The sequence below is a fragment of the Hippocampus guttulatus genome, chromosome 17, assembly GCF_054856545.1.
Source record: "Hippocampus guttulatus isolate MCC_2025c chromosome 17, RoL_Hgut_1.0, whole genome shotgun sequence".
Taxonomy (NCBI): domain Eukaryota; kingdom Metazoa; phylum Chordata; class Actinopteri; order Syngnathiformes; family Syngnathidae; genus Hippocampus; species Hippocampus guttulatus.
Window position 1 is genome coordinate 5,910,530 of NC_141277.1, and position 17,794 is coordinate 5,928,323.

General features: G+C 48.6%; 2 protein-coding genes and 1 long non-coding RNA gene across 4 annotated transcripts in view; 2 read left to right on the forward strand and 1 right to left on the reverse strand.

Annotated features, from left to right (window-relative positions):
• The window catches only part of abl1 (abl oncogene 1, non-receptor tyrosine kinase), a 27,115-nt gene extending 13,251 nt beyond the window's left edge, over positions 1–13,864 (forward strand). The window contains exons 1-11 of one of the 2 annotated variants that reach the window (XM_086134148.1): positions 293–826; positions 5,271–5,435; positions 5,881–6,176; positions 7,224–7,496; positions 7,925–8,009; positions 8,192–8,369; positions 9,173–9,357; positions 9,648–9,800; positions 9,902–9,991; positions 10,059–10,187; positions 10,570–13,864. In XM_086134148.1, the coding sequence (XP_085990274.1) occupies positions 742–826; positions 5,271–5,435; positions 5,881–6,176; positions 7,224–7,496; positions 7,925–8,009; positions 8,192–8,369; positions 9,173–9,357; positions 9,648–9,800; positions 9,902–9,991; positions 10,059–10,187; positions 10,570–12,128 (3,198 nt within the window). In that variant the 5' untranslated portion in view covers positions 293–741 and the 3' untranslated portion in view covers positions 12,129–13,864. Of the gene's footprint in view, positions 1–292; positions 827–5,270; positions 5,436–5,880; positions 6,177–7,223; positions 7,497–7,924; positions 8,010–8,191; positions 8,370–9,172; positions 9,358–9,647; positions 9,801–9,901; positions 9,992–10,058; positions 10,188–10,569 lie in introns of those variants that run through there. The other variant, XM_086134147.1, reaches the window with a different exon arrangement.
• rab14l (RAB14, member RAS oncogene family, like) overlaps positions 13,722–17,794 on the reverse strand; it is a 5,905-nt gene continuing 1,832 nt past the window's right edge. The window contains exons 2-8 of the mRNA XM_086134150.1: positions 17,400–17,458; positions 17,163–17,216; positions 16,482–16,659; positions 16,057–16,123; positions 15,830–15,917; positions 15,450–15,480; positions 13,722–15,357 (exon numbers count right to left, since the gene is read on the reverse strand). Coding sequence (XP_085990276.1) covers positions 15,180–15,357; positions 15,450–15,480; positions 15,830–15,917; positions 16,057–16,123; positions 16,482–16,659; positions 17,163–17,216; positions 17,400–17,451 — 648 coding nt within the window. The 5' untranslated portion in view covers positions 17,452–17,458 and the 3' untranslated portion in view covers positions 13,722–15,179. The remainder of the gene's footprint in view (positions 15,358–15,449; positions 15,481–15,829; positions 15,918–16,056; positions 16,124–16,481; positions 16,660–17,162; positions 17,217–17,399; positions 17,459–17,794) is intronic.
• LOC147191737 (uncharacterized) overlaps positions 15,429–17,794 on the forward strand; it is a 15,852-nt gene continuing 13,486 nt past the window's right edge. Inside the window, exon 1 of the long non-coding RNA XR_015103397.1 lies at positions 15,429–16,012. This is a non-coding gene — a long non-coding RNA (uncharacterized LOC147191737). The remainder of the gene's footprint in view (positions 16,013–17,794) is intronic.

A 17,794-nucleotide genomic window follows, 5' to 3' on the forward strand; every position in this document is an offset into this window, starting at 1 on the left:
AGACTTCACTCCGGAGCGTCTTGCCTCACGATGCATTTTGTGTTTTCTGAGCGATTGTCTTCCTTCGCTCTAATGTGTGGGTGCGCGCGCATGTCGTCTTTCTCTCTTATTGTGTACGCGCGCGTGTGTGTGTTGCTGGAGTTGGGAGGGCTCAGCTGATGTCATCGAGTGCAGCGAGCCGATCCTGAAAGAAGAGGCCCTTTGTTGGCAGCCGTAAGCGCTAAGTCGTCCCTGTGCCTCGGCTCCGCACTTGCGCAGGGGGTGGCGGGGGGGGGGGGGGGGGGGGACAGCAGAGAGAGGAATGGCACCACAGAGACGGCTCGCCTGCCCACTCATCTGACACAGTCGCGAGTCCCGAGCCAGATCACGGACACGTCCCCCCGGCTCCTTTTGGGATTGAATACGACTACTACGAAAAGAAAACAACGAAAACTGAGCTAACCGGAATCGCAGGAGTTGGGGGGGTGGGGGGTGGAAACATGGAGAGACTACGAAAAGAAAGTTTCTAGTCTTTTTGCTTCTTGTTTCACCAAGTGGACAGTCAACAGGATTCATGATAAAGAGCGACACGGTTCAAGACCCGTTCTGGATCACTTCTCTTTTTTATTGTTGTTGTTTTTATTGTATGTTTTTTTTGCTTTTTGTTTGAAGCATTCGCCTGTTGGGACACATGTAAAAAAAACAACAACAAAAAAAAACAGGCAGAAGTCTTGATTTCAAGCGGGAAGAGAAAGAAAACAAATGAAAATGTTGGAGATTTGCCTGAAATTGGTGGGGTGTAAATCCAAGAAAGGGCTCTCGTCCTCCTCCAGCTGCTACTTGGAAGGTAAGCGCCCCGCACGCTCTTTTGTTCGCGAGCTTGACTTTGAACGTATTCAACGGAAGAGATGTTTGAAAGTCGAAAGGGGGGGCTCAGAGTGGCTCGCAACCACGCAAGGATTTTTGGCTTTGGTGGAAACTGCGGAATGGGGAGGGGGGGGGGACGCAGCTCAGGGGAGGTGAGGGAGGCCAGACACACTGGCGAGCGGCGGAGGGAAGAAGTGGAAAAAGAGAGAATACACGGAAATCTGACTCCCCCGGAGCCTGTGTCCCACTTTACTGTTGCTTAAGAGGAAAGTTGCATCGAATCTCCAATTCGCACTCCAAAATCGAATCTTCCTTACTACTCCCATCAGTCATTTAGAAGTTTTGATTCAAGTGTGGTCTTTGTGACTCGTGACTTCTTATATTGTGTTCAACGCCGGTTCCTAAAGCGAGTAATTGATTTAGACCCCGGCTAATAAAGCACATGAGGAATTGAAGGGAAACCAGGGCACGCTCCTCCAGGCTTTTATATAATGGACATTGCGAAGGAGTTGTGTTGTGTTGGAAGAAGACCCCATGTGAGCCAAAAAATTGTGCAACCAAATGATTTAATCATCAGCACCATGCTCACTCCCCCCGACTCCCCTCATGGTGATGACTGTGATGAAGACTCCAAATTTTAAGACCATCTGGATAAACAACATTCCATTGGGAGTTTTGACGCAACTTGAATTTCTTCATCCTTTTATTGGAAATTTGCAATTAATGGAACAGTTGGGACGTTCCACTTTCTTTCAATCTTCGTTTGGGCATCTGACAAAATGTCCTCGCCCCGAGTGTACAAAGAAAATTCCCTCTCTCCATTTGATTAATTGACTTGAAATTCAAGAGATTGGAGAATCACAGCCAGAAAAATGCCAGCATCGTATTCAGATGGCATTGCGACATTGAGATGCCTGCATTGCAATTTTCCAGTTTCTTAGCACCTTCAGAGGATGTTCAGCCAGACTGGTTTGCAGTGGCGGTTCTGGGGGGGGCCAACGGGGGCCAGTGCCCCTGTAGCACCGATTCTGGCCCCCCCTGTGGCCCCCCCTCCGAGCGCAGATTACGCAGTCGTGCCGAGTCGCCGACGCGAAAGGTGGAACTAAAGTGCGTGATTTAACATTCTAGTCGGACCCTTTAGTGCGCTGCGCCACTTAAAAATGAGCGGGAAAATGAGAAGCAGTCCGCAGAGAAGGAAATTACCACGACAAGAGTGCTATTTGCGTGTGTGTGCGCGGTGTGTGTGCGTGTGTGTGTGTGCGTGTAACTTTTTTAGTCTCCCTTTTTATTTTAATTTTTATTTAACAGGATCAATATATAAGACATTGCCTTTTAAAATGTGGATGATTATATGCATGTAAAACATCTAGCTTCAGTGTATTTGCAATTATTGTCCCCGGCAGGCTGGTACCATATCATCCCCTGGCTTGAATATTCTCAACAGATGGACACGGCGTATTGTTACGCTTGCAGACATTTTAGCCCTCCTAATACTGTTTTTTTCTCATCACTGTAATGTTATGACTACAATTTCAAAGTCTGAAGAAATAAAAAGTCAAATAAGATTTCGAATGTGTCTTTTTAGCCCTGGGTTGAATGTGCCCCCCCATCAAAACCCCTGGCCCCAGCCCGGCCCCCTCAGTGAAATTGATCCAGAACCGCCCCTGCTGGTTTGAACACCTTTTGTTGAGTTTGAAAATTGAGAAACCCCACAAATTGGGGGAACAAAAACAGGAGTAGATTTTTACTACTTCTATTCCGTGTGCTGTACTTGAGATAGCCAACATAGCAAACGGCGCACTGAACCATATCTGTTACCAAGGTGACCTGCGAGAGGCAGCATCGTAGCACCGCCCCAGGTGCCGACCAAAAGGTACAAAGAAGTTACTCGAATCAGCTGTTAGCCGGTAATTACAGTTTTTTTTTAGGGGCAAAACATCACTGTCATTTTCAACTTGTCAAAGTCATCTTTGTCACGGGCCACGCTGTTGTTTTGGTTTCCTTCGCGAACTCAAAGGTGTGATCGCGTCCAATTACTTCAACGCAATAAATCGGTGAATAGCTGGTTTTGAAATCAGAGGCGTGTGAAAACTGTTGGTTCAAAAAAAATATATGACAATTAGCATAAAGTTAACAAACATAATTTTGCTCTCAGGGGCCACATAAAATGACGTGGCGGGGGCCGGATGTGGTCCCGGGGGCATTGAGTTTGACACCTGCGACTTCCAGTTTCTTTGATGGTTTCCCTCTTTTGAAACCACGTTTTTGTTTCCAAGTGGTCTGGTCTTTCAAGGGAATGCATGTCTTGCATCATCGTGCAAGTATTATGTGCATTTCTATTGCTCAGAGCGGCGAAGGCTTGGTCATAAAGTTTTTACAAGTTACATACACACCCACACAGACACACACACACACACTGTTCCACTTAATCATCTCGTTGTCATCTCAGCCACGCAGCCAGGACATGCTGTAATTTCTCCCACTGCAGTGACTCTGGAAGGCCCACAGTCATCTTTTTCTGTTTGTTTTTGCTCCATCTCTTGCTCCTTAATTCATCCGGTTTTCCATTTTGGGTGGGCGTCATTCTGCTCGGTTTGTCGGTGAGTTGTCACCCTCTCACAAAGGCCTGCGGTATTTGCGGCACCTTAAGTGGACGTGTGTGACAGAGGCCGCCTACACATTTTTACAGTCCAGGCCAAACGCTGGCCGTAAGGAATGTTTTGCCCCCTCAAAGTCTGTCGCCTTCGCCTGTGGTACTCTTTTTTTTTTTTTTTTTTTTTTTAAATCACTCCATGGATCCCTATGTTACAGTAAAAGAAGCATTCAACTTATTACTGCCTTTTGGTTTGCATGTCCGGCGGTCTAGTTGTTAACAGGAAGCTTGAAAGACAAACGCAGCTCATTTTCCCCTCGCAAGTTTTTCCCTTTGGAGTGCACTGCACTTTCCCAGCCTTCTCTGCCACACCTTCATGGACTCCTGGAAGAATTCATCTGGCATCTTCTCCGCCATCTTGATGCGGCGCACATCTCTGATGACCTCCTTGAGCTCAGGGAAAGAGGGGGACAAAAATGGTGGCTAGGAAGCTTGCTCCAGCATGTTCATCTTGGCCAGGAAGTGTCAGATGCTCAGGGCATTGTGAGCAGGCGTGTGGTGGTGAGGCAACCTCGCGTTTTGATGCTACAACTTCCGAAGCGAAACATCGCAGGATCTCTTTTTAGATCCTTTTAAAAATCTTTATACCAGTTGACTGTAGCCTTGGCAGAGATTTAGAGCTCCTTACCTTCACAGCGACACAGTTGTAATGTCCTTATCAGTTTTCTTTATCATGATTCTTTCCCCCTTCGAGTCAAGTTGATCATACTTGAACAGAAACTCTGTAGTAAGAGCCCCCCCCCCCCCCCACACACACACACACGCAACAACGCCCCAATTTTGGACCCTTTTGTTACTTTTAACAGTCAAGAATTGCATCGAAGTCCCATGTGTGCCATTTCTTACATTCTAATTATGAAAGACAATATATCCCTCTGTCCTTCCATTATAAACATGGTGGGGGGAGAGGAAAATAAAAAAGGAACTTGCCTGGAATTTTGATTATGCACACGCATGACTGCCTTCTTTTGTCTCCAGTAGCCTTGAGGTGAAATTACAGCCTGGTCGTCGAGTTCATTTTGTGTGTGTTTATAAAAACCGCTATCGCTTCTGCCACTCAAGTTTGCCCTCAGGAACATTGTTGTTATCCCCCCCCCCGTCCCCCCCAAAAAAAGGGAATTCGTTGAGGTTACCAATGTAATGTGATTCTTTTTCTGTTGCTTTCTAGAGCTGTTAGGCTTGTCGCTCAAGGAATGTGCGTGTGTTGTCGAGGGGGTGCGTCCTAACGTCCTTTGAGAACATTTGCGACAACAGCTGCGCATGTTTCGGCCAAACTGCTGCTCAAAGTTACTCCTCCTGCCAGTGACTTTCCTTCAAATGTTCGCATTTTCATTTGACTTTACTTTCATTTTATGTTTTTTTTTTTTATTTTGCTCTCCGATTTGTATGATTCAAGCTAGCTGTCGCTTTATCAGAAAGCTTGGTGTCGGGATTCATTCTCGCGGTCCGATGCGTGCTAGTTGCTCAGGTAGGAAATGAAAACTAAGCGAGGATAATCCAGGAAATGAACAGCTATGGGGACAGACGGAGAAACTACAAGTCGCGTGATATTACTCCAAACAGCTCGTCGAATTGTCCAGCGGTGGAAGGCCGGCAGAACGTTTGAGATGATGCATTCAAACTCCCAACGTATCGTGAACAAGTGTAAAGACGAACGTTACAGAGTTCACGCATACCAAAGATGCCGACCAAGCTCTCCCCGCATGGTTGGATTTCCTCGCATTCCTGTCCACTTCCACATGTACTTAAACGTCTGTTTTCTCATTTTCAGAAGCTCTCCAGAGACCAGACTTTGAGGGTCAAGGTCTGACCGAAGCGGCCCGTTGGAACTCGAAAGAGAACCTGTTGGCCGGACCTAGCGAAAATGACCCCAACCTCTTTGTGGCGCTGTACGACTTTGTGGCCAGTGGCGACAACACACTCAGCATTACAAAAGGTAATGAATGCTCCCACTCTCACTTGCTCACTCGGGTTCCTCTTTTTCCGGAACACCACGCCGTAAAAAAAAACCCCAATATGGATCGGTCAGACAAAACAGAAGAAGGAAGAAGAGAACATCTGCACTTGTGTGTGGCAAGACAATGCCTTGGATGTAACGTTTGTTTGTTTGGGGGGGGGGGGGTTCCAATAAATGTTCCATGCTAAAGGTTAGTCAAATAGTCAAGTCAGGTTTTTTTTTTTTTTGTTGTCCATGATCACGGCAGCGTAACCACAAAAACACCAGAGTCGGATATCATCAGCTCAGAAATTCAATTGGACTGTAAACACAGTCTCTTGGTATTAAATGTTGTTTATCCAAGAAAATTGGTCAGATTTGAAAAAAAAAAATCACCTTGGCTGACAATAAAACATTTTGAATGGTCCTCTAATTTTGTTTGCAGGCGAGAAGCTACGCGTGCTGGGCTACAACCACAATGGCGAGTGGTGCGAAGCGCAGACCAAGAATGGCCAAGGCTGGGTGCCGTCCAACTACATCACCCCCGTCAACAGCTTGGAGAAGCACAGCTGGTACCACGGGCCCGTGTCGCGCAACGCCGCCGAGTACCTGCTCAGCTCGGGAATCAACGGCAGCTTCCTGGTGCGCGAAAGTGAAAGCAGTCCTGGCCAGAGGTCCATTTCCCTGCGCTACGAGGGGAGGGTTTACCACTACAGGATCAATACGGCATCCGATGGCAAGGTGACGCCACGCTTTTACGCGTTACACTTTAGGTGCCAGAGTGCACGCCCGGGGGGGGGGGTCATATCTGGCCCGCTGCATCATTTTAAGTGGCCCTTGAAAGCAAATCAAGCATGTCAACTTTCATGATGCCTGCTAAAGTCTGAACCAAAATTTCTAATTGTCAAATGTCATCCATGATGACGATGTTTGAAAGAGCCATTATTCTTGACTTCTGATTTTGTGCCTTGCTCAACATGAAGCTGATATTGGTGCAAGGAACTGTGAGTTAGTCTGTTGCCGTCCAGTAATTGAAGATTAGACTGCCTGTCACTATATGCCACTGGCATCGACAGAAAAAAAAATTAACTCATTCACTCCCAAAGACGTTTTTAAACGTCTTTTCAGACTTGGTCCAGAATTGGCTGGTACTGAATGAGTTAATGATGCCACAACAATAATAATGAGAGATGCTATGAACATTTCAACATGATTGATTTCTTTCAAGAATCGCCCCACACTTTTTTTTTTAAGTCGCTTATTCGTGATGGGCCCCAAAAGTACTTCTGATAAAAAGCTTCGTTGATCATGACCCATTCAAAAAAAAAAAAAAAAAAGCACTTGTGTGCCACCGCTGCAAGCCATGCAGCGAGGTTAGCCAACCTCGAGGAGCACCGAGCAATGACAAGAATGCATCTAAGCACCAGTGTGCTGCACGTAATGACCAGCAGTCAGTGACGCCCATGCACACACAGACGCGGCCAAGTCTGCGCACGCACGGGCACGGTTGCTTCTCCGCAGCTCATAATGTGTTCTGTGCTTCCCACCGAGAGCTTCAGCTCAAGAGCTCCCTCGGGTTGCCGCTTTGTTTCGCGGTCACTCTCCGCGTTAGACTGCGGCCTCGATATCTGCTCACGTAGCTTTTGTTGCTAACTGCTGGGTTTGAAGGTCTTTTTCACGACACTGGAGGTGGCTCTTTTTGTTTTGTTTTCCGAGCCTGTTCACAAGTGAAGAAATGCAAAAGGCAGATTCGGGAGTTCCTAATTGTCGTCGTCTTCCTCCCGCCAGCTGTACGTGTCGTCGGAGAGCCGCTTCAACACGCTGGCCGAGCTGGTGCACCACCACAGCACGGTGGCCGACGGCCTCATCACCACGCTGCACTACCCGGCGCCCAAGCGCAACAAGCCCACCATCTACGGCGTGTCCCCCAACTATGACAAGTGGGAGATGGAGCGCACCGACATCACCATGAAGCACAAGCTGGGCGGGGGCCAGTACGGCGAGGTTTACGAGGGCGTGTGGAAGAAGTACAACCTCACCGTGGCCGTAAAGACGCTCAAGGTGCCATTCCGGTCACATTGCGTTCAATTCCACGACTCAGTACTTGACTAGTGTTTTCATTCGATACTTACTTTTACCCAAGTAATTATTTGGAGGATAACTTTTGCTTGAGTCATATTGTTCTAGAGTACCGATCCGCTTCAGTCCAAAAGTTGGCTCCTCAAGTCATGACTTGATTAAGTTACCGGTACCTGAAGTTTACCGGGGCCTCAACTTGACATGCGTGATCCCCCCCCCCCCCCCCCCTCCCCACAGCAACTTGTGACTCGCTTGAAACTTTCAGGTTAATAATTGATTTACACATGATGTATGTGGCAGAATAGTTCTCAGCTGTTGTCGTGGCTTTTTTTTAAAATTGTTTTTTAGAGATGCTCCCACCAAGTGGTGGTAGGGTGTAACTACAGCCAGCCTTGTTTTGCTCTTTTCAGGAGGACACGATGGAAGTGGAGGAGTTCCTCAAGGAGGCCGCTGTTATGAAAGAGATCAAACACCCCAACCTGGTGCAACTCTTGGGTAAGGCAGCTTGAATTTGAAACCTGAATTCGACGACGATCTCGCTCAACTTGAGGTTAACGGTGATACGAATTTGGATCAGGAATAAGAGTGGGATCGCCGATTATTGGTCAACGGTTTCATCCCTACAAACCACATGTGAAATTCGCTGACCGAGCATTTTTCTTGTGTGTCCACACCAGGCGTGTGCACACGGGAGCCTCCGTTCTACATCATCACAGAGTTCATGACCCACGGCAACCTGCTGGACTACCTGCGGGAGTGCAACCGAGAGGAGGTCAACGCCGTGGTGCTGCTCTACATGGCCACGCAGATCTCCTCCGCCATGGAATATCTGGAGAAAAAGAACTTTATTCACAGGTGGGCCTTCTTGCTTGTAAGCTCACACGGAAGTAATGAGACCAACGACTTACCAAGAACAGTTTGGGTGCGGCCCCTAATGCTTGGGTAGGATTGGTGTGGAAAAATGTGAGACGGCAAACACTTCTATGATGAATTAGACGGGAAATTCCACTGACCACTGACCTCGCAAATTGTGCTTGAATGGGCAAAAATATCCTGCAGACACACTCCAAAATTTTGCTGATCGTCATCCCAGAAGTGTGAACAGCGAGTGAATTGTTAAAAAAAAATAAATGAGAGGGGGCATGAAAATTCTATTGTAGTTTGTGCCAATATTTCGTCCATATGGTTAATTTGGTCAGACAGAGTAAGCGTACATGCAATACATAAAACAACTCACATGTGCAGAGCGATGCGACATAGTTCATTACTAAAATGACTGATTTCCTTAATTGCAGGACTCTGCCTCACTTAAAGAAGCTAGCTTAATGCTAACACACACTGTAAAACACCATGCGCAGGAGAATGAAACTAGCATCAGTGTTGCGGTAGTAAACAATGGATATTTTGAACACAAACAGTGTGGCAACACATGTAAACAGACTGTAGAACAATACTCAGTGGCATATATTTAACGTCTGCAAAAAAAAAAGACTAATATTTCTGCAGCTTAAGTCAATAATTTCAATATGACCCCCCCCCCCCCCCCACACACACACACCGCACCCATGAAAATAAACATGTTTTTGTTCACATCCAAATAAAATCCACATACCCCCGGCCAACTGTCGATGACTCACCCCCTGCGCGCTCTCCTGCAGGGACCTCGCCGCCCGCAACTGCCTGGTGGGCGAGAACCACCTTGTAAAGGTGGCAGACTTCGGCCTGAGCCGGCTGATGACGGGCGACACGTACACGGCGCACGCGGGGGCCAAGTTCCCCATCAAGTGGACGGCCCCGGAGAGTCTGGCCTACAACAAGTTCTCCATCAAGTCCGACGTGTGGGGTACGCGTCACCCTGCCGGGATTAATAGCAGCGGCGGAAGGGAAATTTTTTTTTTTCATTATTCTGACAACTTTTTCCTTGTACTCCCATTGGTGGCCTTTTGTTTTTTTGCTTTGTTTTCCTTTCACATTTGCAAAGCTTTGGGAAAACTTTGTTTTGTTAGCGTAAAGGTTGAGCCAACGCTACTCTGCTCGGGTTAAAATATAGCAACTCCTTTGACTAAATATATTGTGTGCTTTATTATGATCATCTGTCTGTATTCAAACTGGACCGGTGTGCCGCACCCGCAGCATTCGGCGTCCTGCTGTGGGAGATCGCCACCTACGGGATGTCCCCTTACCCTGGCATCGACTTGTCCCAAGTGTACGAGCTGCTCGAAAAGGACTACCGCATGGACCGACCCGAGGGATGCCCCGAGAAAGTCTACGAACTCATGAGGGCCTGTGAGTAGATCGAGTGGCGCGACGGTTAGCATACCGCTGCGCTGTTTTCCATTATCACGAGTGTTATCAACCCCCCCCCCCCCCCGACCCCTCCCCCTTAGGTTGGAGGTGGAATCCTTTGGAACGTCCGTCTTTTGCCGAGACCCACCAAGCCTTCGAGACCATGTTCCAAGAATCCAGCATCTCTGACGGTGAGTCTGGAACTTGTTGTGTTCCTTCTCCTGTTCCACGCTTGCTTGACTCGATGTATATTATTAGAGGTGGAAAAGGAGTTGGGCAAGAAAGGGAAGAAGGTGACGTTGAGCTCCATTCAGCAGGCTCCAGAACTTCCCACCAAGACCAGAACGCTGCGCAAAAATAAGGACAGCCGGGACGGAGACAGTCCAGGTAAGAAGTGGTGCCTCGAAACCACGGGATGGTTTTGGCGCTGAGGCCTTCTTCGGTTTTCGTCCGAGGATGGCGGTTAGTTAGCACAGGTGGTGGTTGCTTTGCGTTTCAAATCTTGGCTCCAACCGTCCTGTGGAGATTTTTTTTTTTTGTGTGTTCCGAAAATGATGTGAGCGATTTTGAAAAATAACACCGGTCAACTATCAATTTTAATTAGAGATGGCTTTGTATCACACCAAACGTATCTTTGAAAAATGTGTTTACTTTTTTCCGAGCACCTCAGACTTTTGATAAGTGATATCTCAAAATGAAGTTTGTTTTTTTTCTCCCAAAATATGCAGCTGGCCGATGTTGCAGCTTACTGATCTTGTTCGCTCCTCAGATCCGGTGGACCCTGACGTTACCCTGCCCTCACCGATGCTCCCAAGGAAAGAGCGCCCCCTGCTGGACGGCAATCTGAACGAGGACGACCGGCTGCTGCCCAAGGACAAGGACAAAACACGCGGTGGCTTTCTGAGCCTGATCAAGAAGAAGAAGAAGAACGCCCCGGCACCTCCCAAGCGCAGCTCCTCCTTCCGGGAGATGGACATCCACCCCGATCGGCGGGGCGGCTGTCCGGACCCCCGGGACGGGGACTGCTTCAACAATGGTGGACCTGTGTCCATCGGCGACGCCGCGCATGTGCTGGAATCCTCAAAGTCTCTGGCGACTAACAATAACGGCACAAACGGAGCTCCCACCTATCCGGGACCGCTGTTCCCCCGGAAGAAGGGTGCCCCTGCTGCGCCCGGACCCGCCGGCAAGGCGGCAGTCACCCCTCCCAGCGAAGACGAGGTCATGACGAACTCAAAGCGCTTCTTTTGGTCCTCCAGCCTACCCGCCGGCTCAGACGGCACCCAGTGGAGGTCCGTCACCTTGCCGAGGGACTTGGGCCAGAGACACTTTGACTCGGGAACCTTCGGGGGCAAACCGGCGCTCCCCCGCAAGAGAACCAGCGAGCAGAAAGGGGATCCCGCCCCTCGAATGGGCACGCTGACTCCGCCTCCGCGTCTGCCCAAGAAGGCGGAAGAGTTGCCGGATGACGCGCCGAGAGACACCGAGCTGAGTCCCGGATCCAGTCCCCAGGCTTTAACCCCCAAGGTAGTCAAGAGGCCCGGGCTCCCGGAGAACTCCAAGACCAGCGCCCTACACGCCGAGCTGCTAAAGCCCAGCGTCTTCCCGGCATTGGGCGCCGCCGGAGATGAATGCCGGGCCCGGCGCAACAAGCACACCAATGACAGCCGAGAGAAGGGCAAGTTCCAGAAGCCCAAACCGGCTCCTCCGCCGCCGCCCGCCAATGCCAAAGCAGCCAAAACCGCCCGCGGTCAAGATCTCCCATCCCCTTTGTCAGAAATCAAAGCTAAGGGGCTCCCGTCCTCCTCGGAGCCCCAACACGGAACCACTCCCGGCGAGGGAGCCAAGAAGCTGCCCCCGAGTTGCAACTCCAAACCTCAACCGCTCAAGACCTCCGCCTCGGCGAGCGGCTCCCTGGGGGGTGAGCCGGCCGCCTTCGTCCCCCTGGTCAATCCCCGCCGTTCCCTGCGCAAGACGGCCCCGCGCCAGGCCTCGGAGCGCACGCCCAACTCGGCCGTGACCCGCGAGATGGTCCTGGAGGGCGCCGAGCAGCTGCGCGCAGCCATCGGCCGCAACTCCGAGCAGACGGGCAGCCACGGCGCCGTCCTGGAGGCCGGCAAGAACCTGTCTAAGTACTGCGTCAGCTACGTGGACTCCATTCAGCAGATGCGCAATAAGTTTGCCTTCCGCGAGGCCATCAACAAGCTGGAGAGCAGTCTGCGCGAGCTGCAGATCTGCCCCGCCGCCTCCGGGGGCGTCAACGCGCAGCAGGACTTCACCAAGCTGCTGTCTTCCGTCAAGGAGATCAGCGACATCGTTCAGAGGTAGCGGAACACGGACAATATTGCTACCAACTGAAATCTGCCCACTCGCCCGAGAGCTGGCGCCGGTACTCCGGATACCACCTGTGGTCTTTGCGGATGCAAGCAAAGGAATTGGGACGATTTTGGAGTTTGAGCCGATGTTGAGCAACTGTGAACGAGTCGTCGTCATCGTCCTTGACATCTCTCCTCCCTTAAATACAGAAAAAGTGCCCGTTTTCAAAATAGGTTGCCTTCGACTGAGTGCATTGCACCCGGAATCCATTTGTGCCAGTCAATCCCTGATGTGAAAGGGTTTCCCCAACTGAGGGGCGGCACCCAAACGTGCCACAGGCTTTTTGGTTCTTGTGTTCTTTATCGCAGTGTTTTCGCTTACCGTTATTTTGCCGAGGCACATGTTTTACAAACAAACAAACAAACAAAAAAGTCACCCCCAAACAAAAATGCCACCGAAAGTATCGTACTTGGAGAAGGTGCAAAATGTTGGTATGCAGTTAGAAGCGTTTGCCATTTTATTTGTTTATTTGATGCATCTTTTCTGATGTGCATGGTGTGAGAGTGAGTGTGTAAATGTGAGAAGTTTGTTTGTGAGCGATTGTGTAAGAGGATTGTGTGTGTGTGTGCGCGCGAATGAGGATGTATTATAAAGTATCTGTCAGTGAGCGTGTAAGAGAAGGGGAGATGTTCACGCGAACATGTATGTATTTACTTGTTTGTGTGAGCGTGTCAAAAAAAAGGCTTCCAACTGTATATGTACTTTTGCACCTTCCGTATCCGGAATTCTGTCCTAATTTCGTTAGCAATGAAGTGAAATTTGGGCACAGTGGTTGGTAAGCAATCACTGGTTTGCGGCGGACGTCGGCGTTACGGCGTGACGTCATGTAATTTAGCGAAATTCGGGTCGCACGGTGGAACGTGGCAGTGGTGGTGGGGAGTGTCTTCAAAACGTTTGTCAAACCCTGACTCATGTGACAACAATTCAAAGTGTTCTCTTCAGTGCCGTGCGAACGCCTTTTTTCTTTGTGGCCCATCTTATGCCGCCAAGATGACCACAGCCAAGTAAGTCGAGTGTAACTGTTGATACGTTGTGCCTTCAAGACTTTGATGTTAAATGGCCATACAAAAAATAATAATAATAATAAGGAAAGGAAAAGTCAAGCCCTGATCTAGTGTTGGACTCTGAACGGAACTGGACAGTTTATTAAAAGCCATCAGTAGCAGCTTCAATACATTGCAGACTCGAAAGTGCGAGTGTGTGTGCGCGTACGCGGCATGTGCGGAAGGGCAAATGGTTTTAAGTGTTTTCAGTATGTGTGTGAAATTGTGAAACGTGAGCAGTGGACCTTCCTGGACTTTGGTGCCGCGGTACAGTTCCGTGTTCTTTGCTCAGTCGTACGTACACTACCCCTTTGGGTCTTAAGTCTCGTCACCAACTTGTAAATATGTTTTCTTACGCCTTTTTTTTTAGCCTCACGGTGCAATTTTGTTTGCAATAAAATGACAAACGCTGAAAAATGAAACGTGTTGCTCAAAACACTTAAGACTTGAACAGCCCTTGTGTGTGTGTGTGAGATCTGGAGAAAACACTAGACGAGACATGGACAGGTTATGTATAATTTATTTTTTTTCTCTCTGTAGAAGTATTTTCATTAAAATCAAAATGTCAACATTTTTTAAAATCATACACGCAAAAAGAACGCTTTTCAATGTTAGATCGGTTCATTAAAAAAAGATACATATGTACGTTGTTTACTTTTTTTTCCTTTAGTCGTGGGACAGACAAAAGCAGAAAGTGGTCACTCAGACAGCAAAGGGGAAATGAAGAGCATCCCCCTTTCTTAAAAAGAGTTAAGACAGCAATGCAGGACTCAAAAATAAATACAAGTTTTGCACATGATAAATCTGGCAAAGTTCAGTAGTGTGTGGATGGAAGTTGGGTTTAAGTGGATGAGTATGTGTCTCTCCTTTACATACATTTATTATTAATAGAAACTATGTTACAGAGTATCGCCCCCAACCTCCCCCGGGCAATTGACTTGCAGGCAGCCCACTACTAACACGTCAAACTGTACAATGTCCAGATGCCACCGAGCCAGGGCATAACCACACAGTTAAGCAACAGATTTATATACTGTACACAGCCGTCTGTTCAGGAGTCACTATAGCACACACACACACACACAAAAAAAGTGGGGCTTTTTGCCTGTTTGGGGGGAGGAGAGGCTGGGCATGCTGCTGCTGCTTGGTGTATTATACAAGGAGGCCATTTTGACGACCAGACAAGGCCATGCTGCTTTCGACACTCATACCAAAAAGAAAAAAAGGAAATTTTATAAGCCAAATTTGGGAAATGATTAAGACTATAAGGCAACAAACAAAATGGTGCTTGTGATATGACGATGCAACCATTTGACTGTCAGGGTTTTAATTGAGCAACATTGATCTGCATGAATGGGGAACGCATCTGCCTCATTGTTTCGAGTTGGAATCTCTCTTGCGGCCTTCCTGTATGGAGTTTGCATGGTCTCTCCGTGCTTATGTAGGCTTTCTGCAGGTTGTCCGGCTTCCTCCAAATACTTTTTAGCTTCGTTGAAGAGTCTAAATGTGAATGGTGGTTTATTATGTATTGTGTGATTGACCGGCGACCAGTCCAGGGTGTATGCCAGGATAGGCTCCAGCTCACCTGCGATCCTAATGAGGGCAAGTGTTATGTAGAAAATGGAAAAGCAGTTTTCCGTCCACGCTTCTTCGATGAGACGCCTTAAAATGGCGTTCGTGCCTTCGTTGTCCCGAGCCACCAAATCTCGCCGGGATGAAGAGGGGCAATTAGCAGTAATTTAAGTTTAATTCATAGACAAGTCATTTGGAGCTAAAAAAAAAAGCAAATATTTAAAAAAGTGACAGTAATGCAATGAATAGGTAGTGGCGAGATTTAAAGAAAAAAAGTGTGGGGGGGGGGGGACAAAAAAATTGGTTGGGGGTCAGACAGGAGGAGCAAGAAGGGAGTCTGTGTCCCTTCACTCGGGCATGGTGGACTTGGCTTTTGGTTCCTTGGTCATTAGCATCCGCAGCCTTCTCTCTGGGGCTGTGGCTCGCTGGTTAGCCGGCCGCCCTGGGGGGCCGACGGCTTGTGCTGGACGCCTGACTCTGCGGCGTTAAGGTCCAGGCTGCCATCTTGGATGTTCTGGTAGATCTTCTTGGCCGCCTCCAAGAAGGCGTCCTCCACATTTTCGCCCCTGAACACGAGAGAAATTGGCGTCAGAAAAAAAAAAAAAAAGGCCGCCTTGCAGGGGGGATGTTTTGCAAAGGTGAGTTTGCGTACACTTACGTTTTTGCACTGGCTTCCAGGAAGAGGAGACCTAAAGAGGAAAAGTGGCTTTTTTTTAATGTTTGTATTGATACCCGTTTAATTCTTTATTTTATTCAACAATAATACCACAAAATGGGGCCAGATTTGTTTCTTGACACTTTTTGAGGTTTGGAAAATAGTTGCTAAATGGGTCACAGTATCTGCTTTCTTCCTCGCAATGTCCGAGCTCCAACTGAATTAAAAACAAGTCAAAACAGAACAACAACAACAAAAAAAAAACCTCCCTAATGATAACCTCGAGGCCACAAGTACTTTCTTCCGCTTCAAACGCTCCGATGTAGAATCACGGCTTTCCTCGACTTCTCGTCTTCCCAGACGCTCGTTCCGTCCTGACTCACCGTTCTCCTCGGCAAACTGTTTTGCTTCCTCGTACGTGACGTCCCTCTGGGCTTCCAGGTCCGCCTTGTTTCCTATGAGGATGATCACCTGTCGAGAGAGACGCGGACGGGAGGAATGAAAGGACGAATGGACGTCAAGTCAACTAAAGCCGGGATGAGCGGGACGTCGCCGATGATGTCGTGGTAAGTTCCCAGAGATAAGATCAAATGAATTGTTTCAACAATACCGTATTGGGATTGGTGAGGTTTCTGGCGTCGGTCAACCAGCTGCTGAGGTGATTGTACGTGCTTCTCCTGTGTGAAAACCACAGAGCGTAGTATAAATATATCGTATCAAGTATTTTCTTGAGGTGACCTGCGTGTGTTTTGAGCCTCATCAAATCGTTCCGAGACATTCCGCTTGTGTTATCGACAGGAACTAAAAGATGATGCTTGAGAAGTGCCGACTCATTTGTCCACCATTCTTCCATTAACTGCGTTCCAGGCAGCCATTTTAATAACCGCATACATCCATTTTGGGGACTTTCCAGGAAGTTGGGGGGGGGGGCGTACGGAGACATTCCTCAGTCGCCGTGTTTATTTAGCAGGACGCCGAGAACGAACCATTTTACAGGGAAACAAGGCACTACGGTGTTGGGTATGAAAGCCGTACCTGGTGATGTCATAGACCATCAGCGCTCCGGCCGCGCCGCGGTAGTACGAACGCGTCACGGCCCGGAAGCGCTCCTGTCCGGCCGTGTCCCAGATCTGCAGCTTGATTTTCTGGCCGCTCACCTCGATTATCCTCGTGCCAAACTCGACGCCGATGGTGTGGGGGCAGTCGGCCATGACTGCGTGGCGGAGAGAGAGGAGGGATCGGTTTGTGTTCTGTGCTAACTAACAGACGACATGCTAACGGTTACAGCGAGGTACACACAGGTCACCAGTTAGATGACAACAAGTCGGTGGTTTAATCATGTCAACTTTTTACGTTTCATGAAACAATAAGTAAAAATGTGGACTGCGCTTGTCAATTCCGATTCATTGTTCGGCTCGACGCTTCGTGTTAACGACGTCACCGTCAAAGCGGTCGGCGGCAGGTGCCTGACGTATCGAAACAAAAAGGTTCCAAAAAGCCTCAAATTGCCATCTTTCAGTCAGAGCGCGGCGGCATCTGGCGTCTCAATAGCGCCCATTCAGCGCCGCGCCAACTGAATGGCGGCGGGAGGTGGCAGCTGACACCGAGAAGAGCCTCTCAGTGCTGAGCGCGTGCTTCCTGCGCCGGTTTTGAGGGATTTGTAAGAAAATAAAACGCTCAAACGCTGATGATGAAAAGGCGTCGGCGAGTACTTACATTTCTTTTCTGTGAACTGGTGAAGCAAACATGACTTGCCTACCCCCATATCGCCTGTACAGAGCAAAATAGAGACAGTATGTCTATCAGGGCTGAATCATTTCCGAAAAATAATCTAATTGTGAATTTACAGGCTAGCAAACGCCCAGTTGGGCAAAGCCTAATATAATTGGAGACTATTTAGAGGCGCTTGGGAGTGGATACAAACAACACAAAAAGCATTGGCGACATACTCACCAATGATGATGTATTTAAAAATGTAGGAGTAGTTGTACGGTGCGGTGGCCATTGTGGCTCTGAAAGAGGGGAAAGTAGAAAGAATTAAACAACTCAAGTGATTGGAAAAACACTCGATATTAAAAAAATAAAATGGATTGAGAACGTAACAAGACGCATTTGTGTTCAGCTGTGAGAGGCTCCAGTGTCGAAGATTAAGTTCAAGGGGAAAAAAAACCCCTTAACAGCACAATTGAAATTCCTGCTTCAAATCAGAAGCCATAACCCCCCCCCCCCCCTCCCCCATCCCCCCCCGATGCCCCCCACCACCCTCACCCGCCTTTCCTCAGTTGCCTGCCGTCACATGACCCTCATGTGGCATCTCGATCCCCTGTGTGAATGTGTTCACTGCGCTG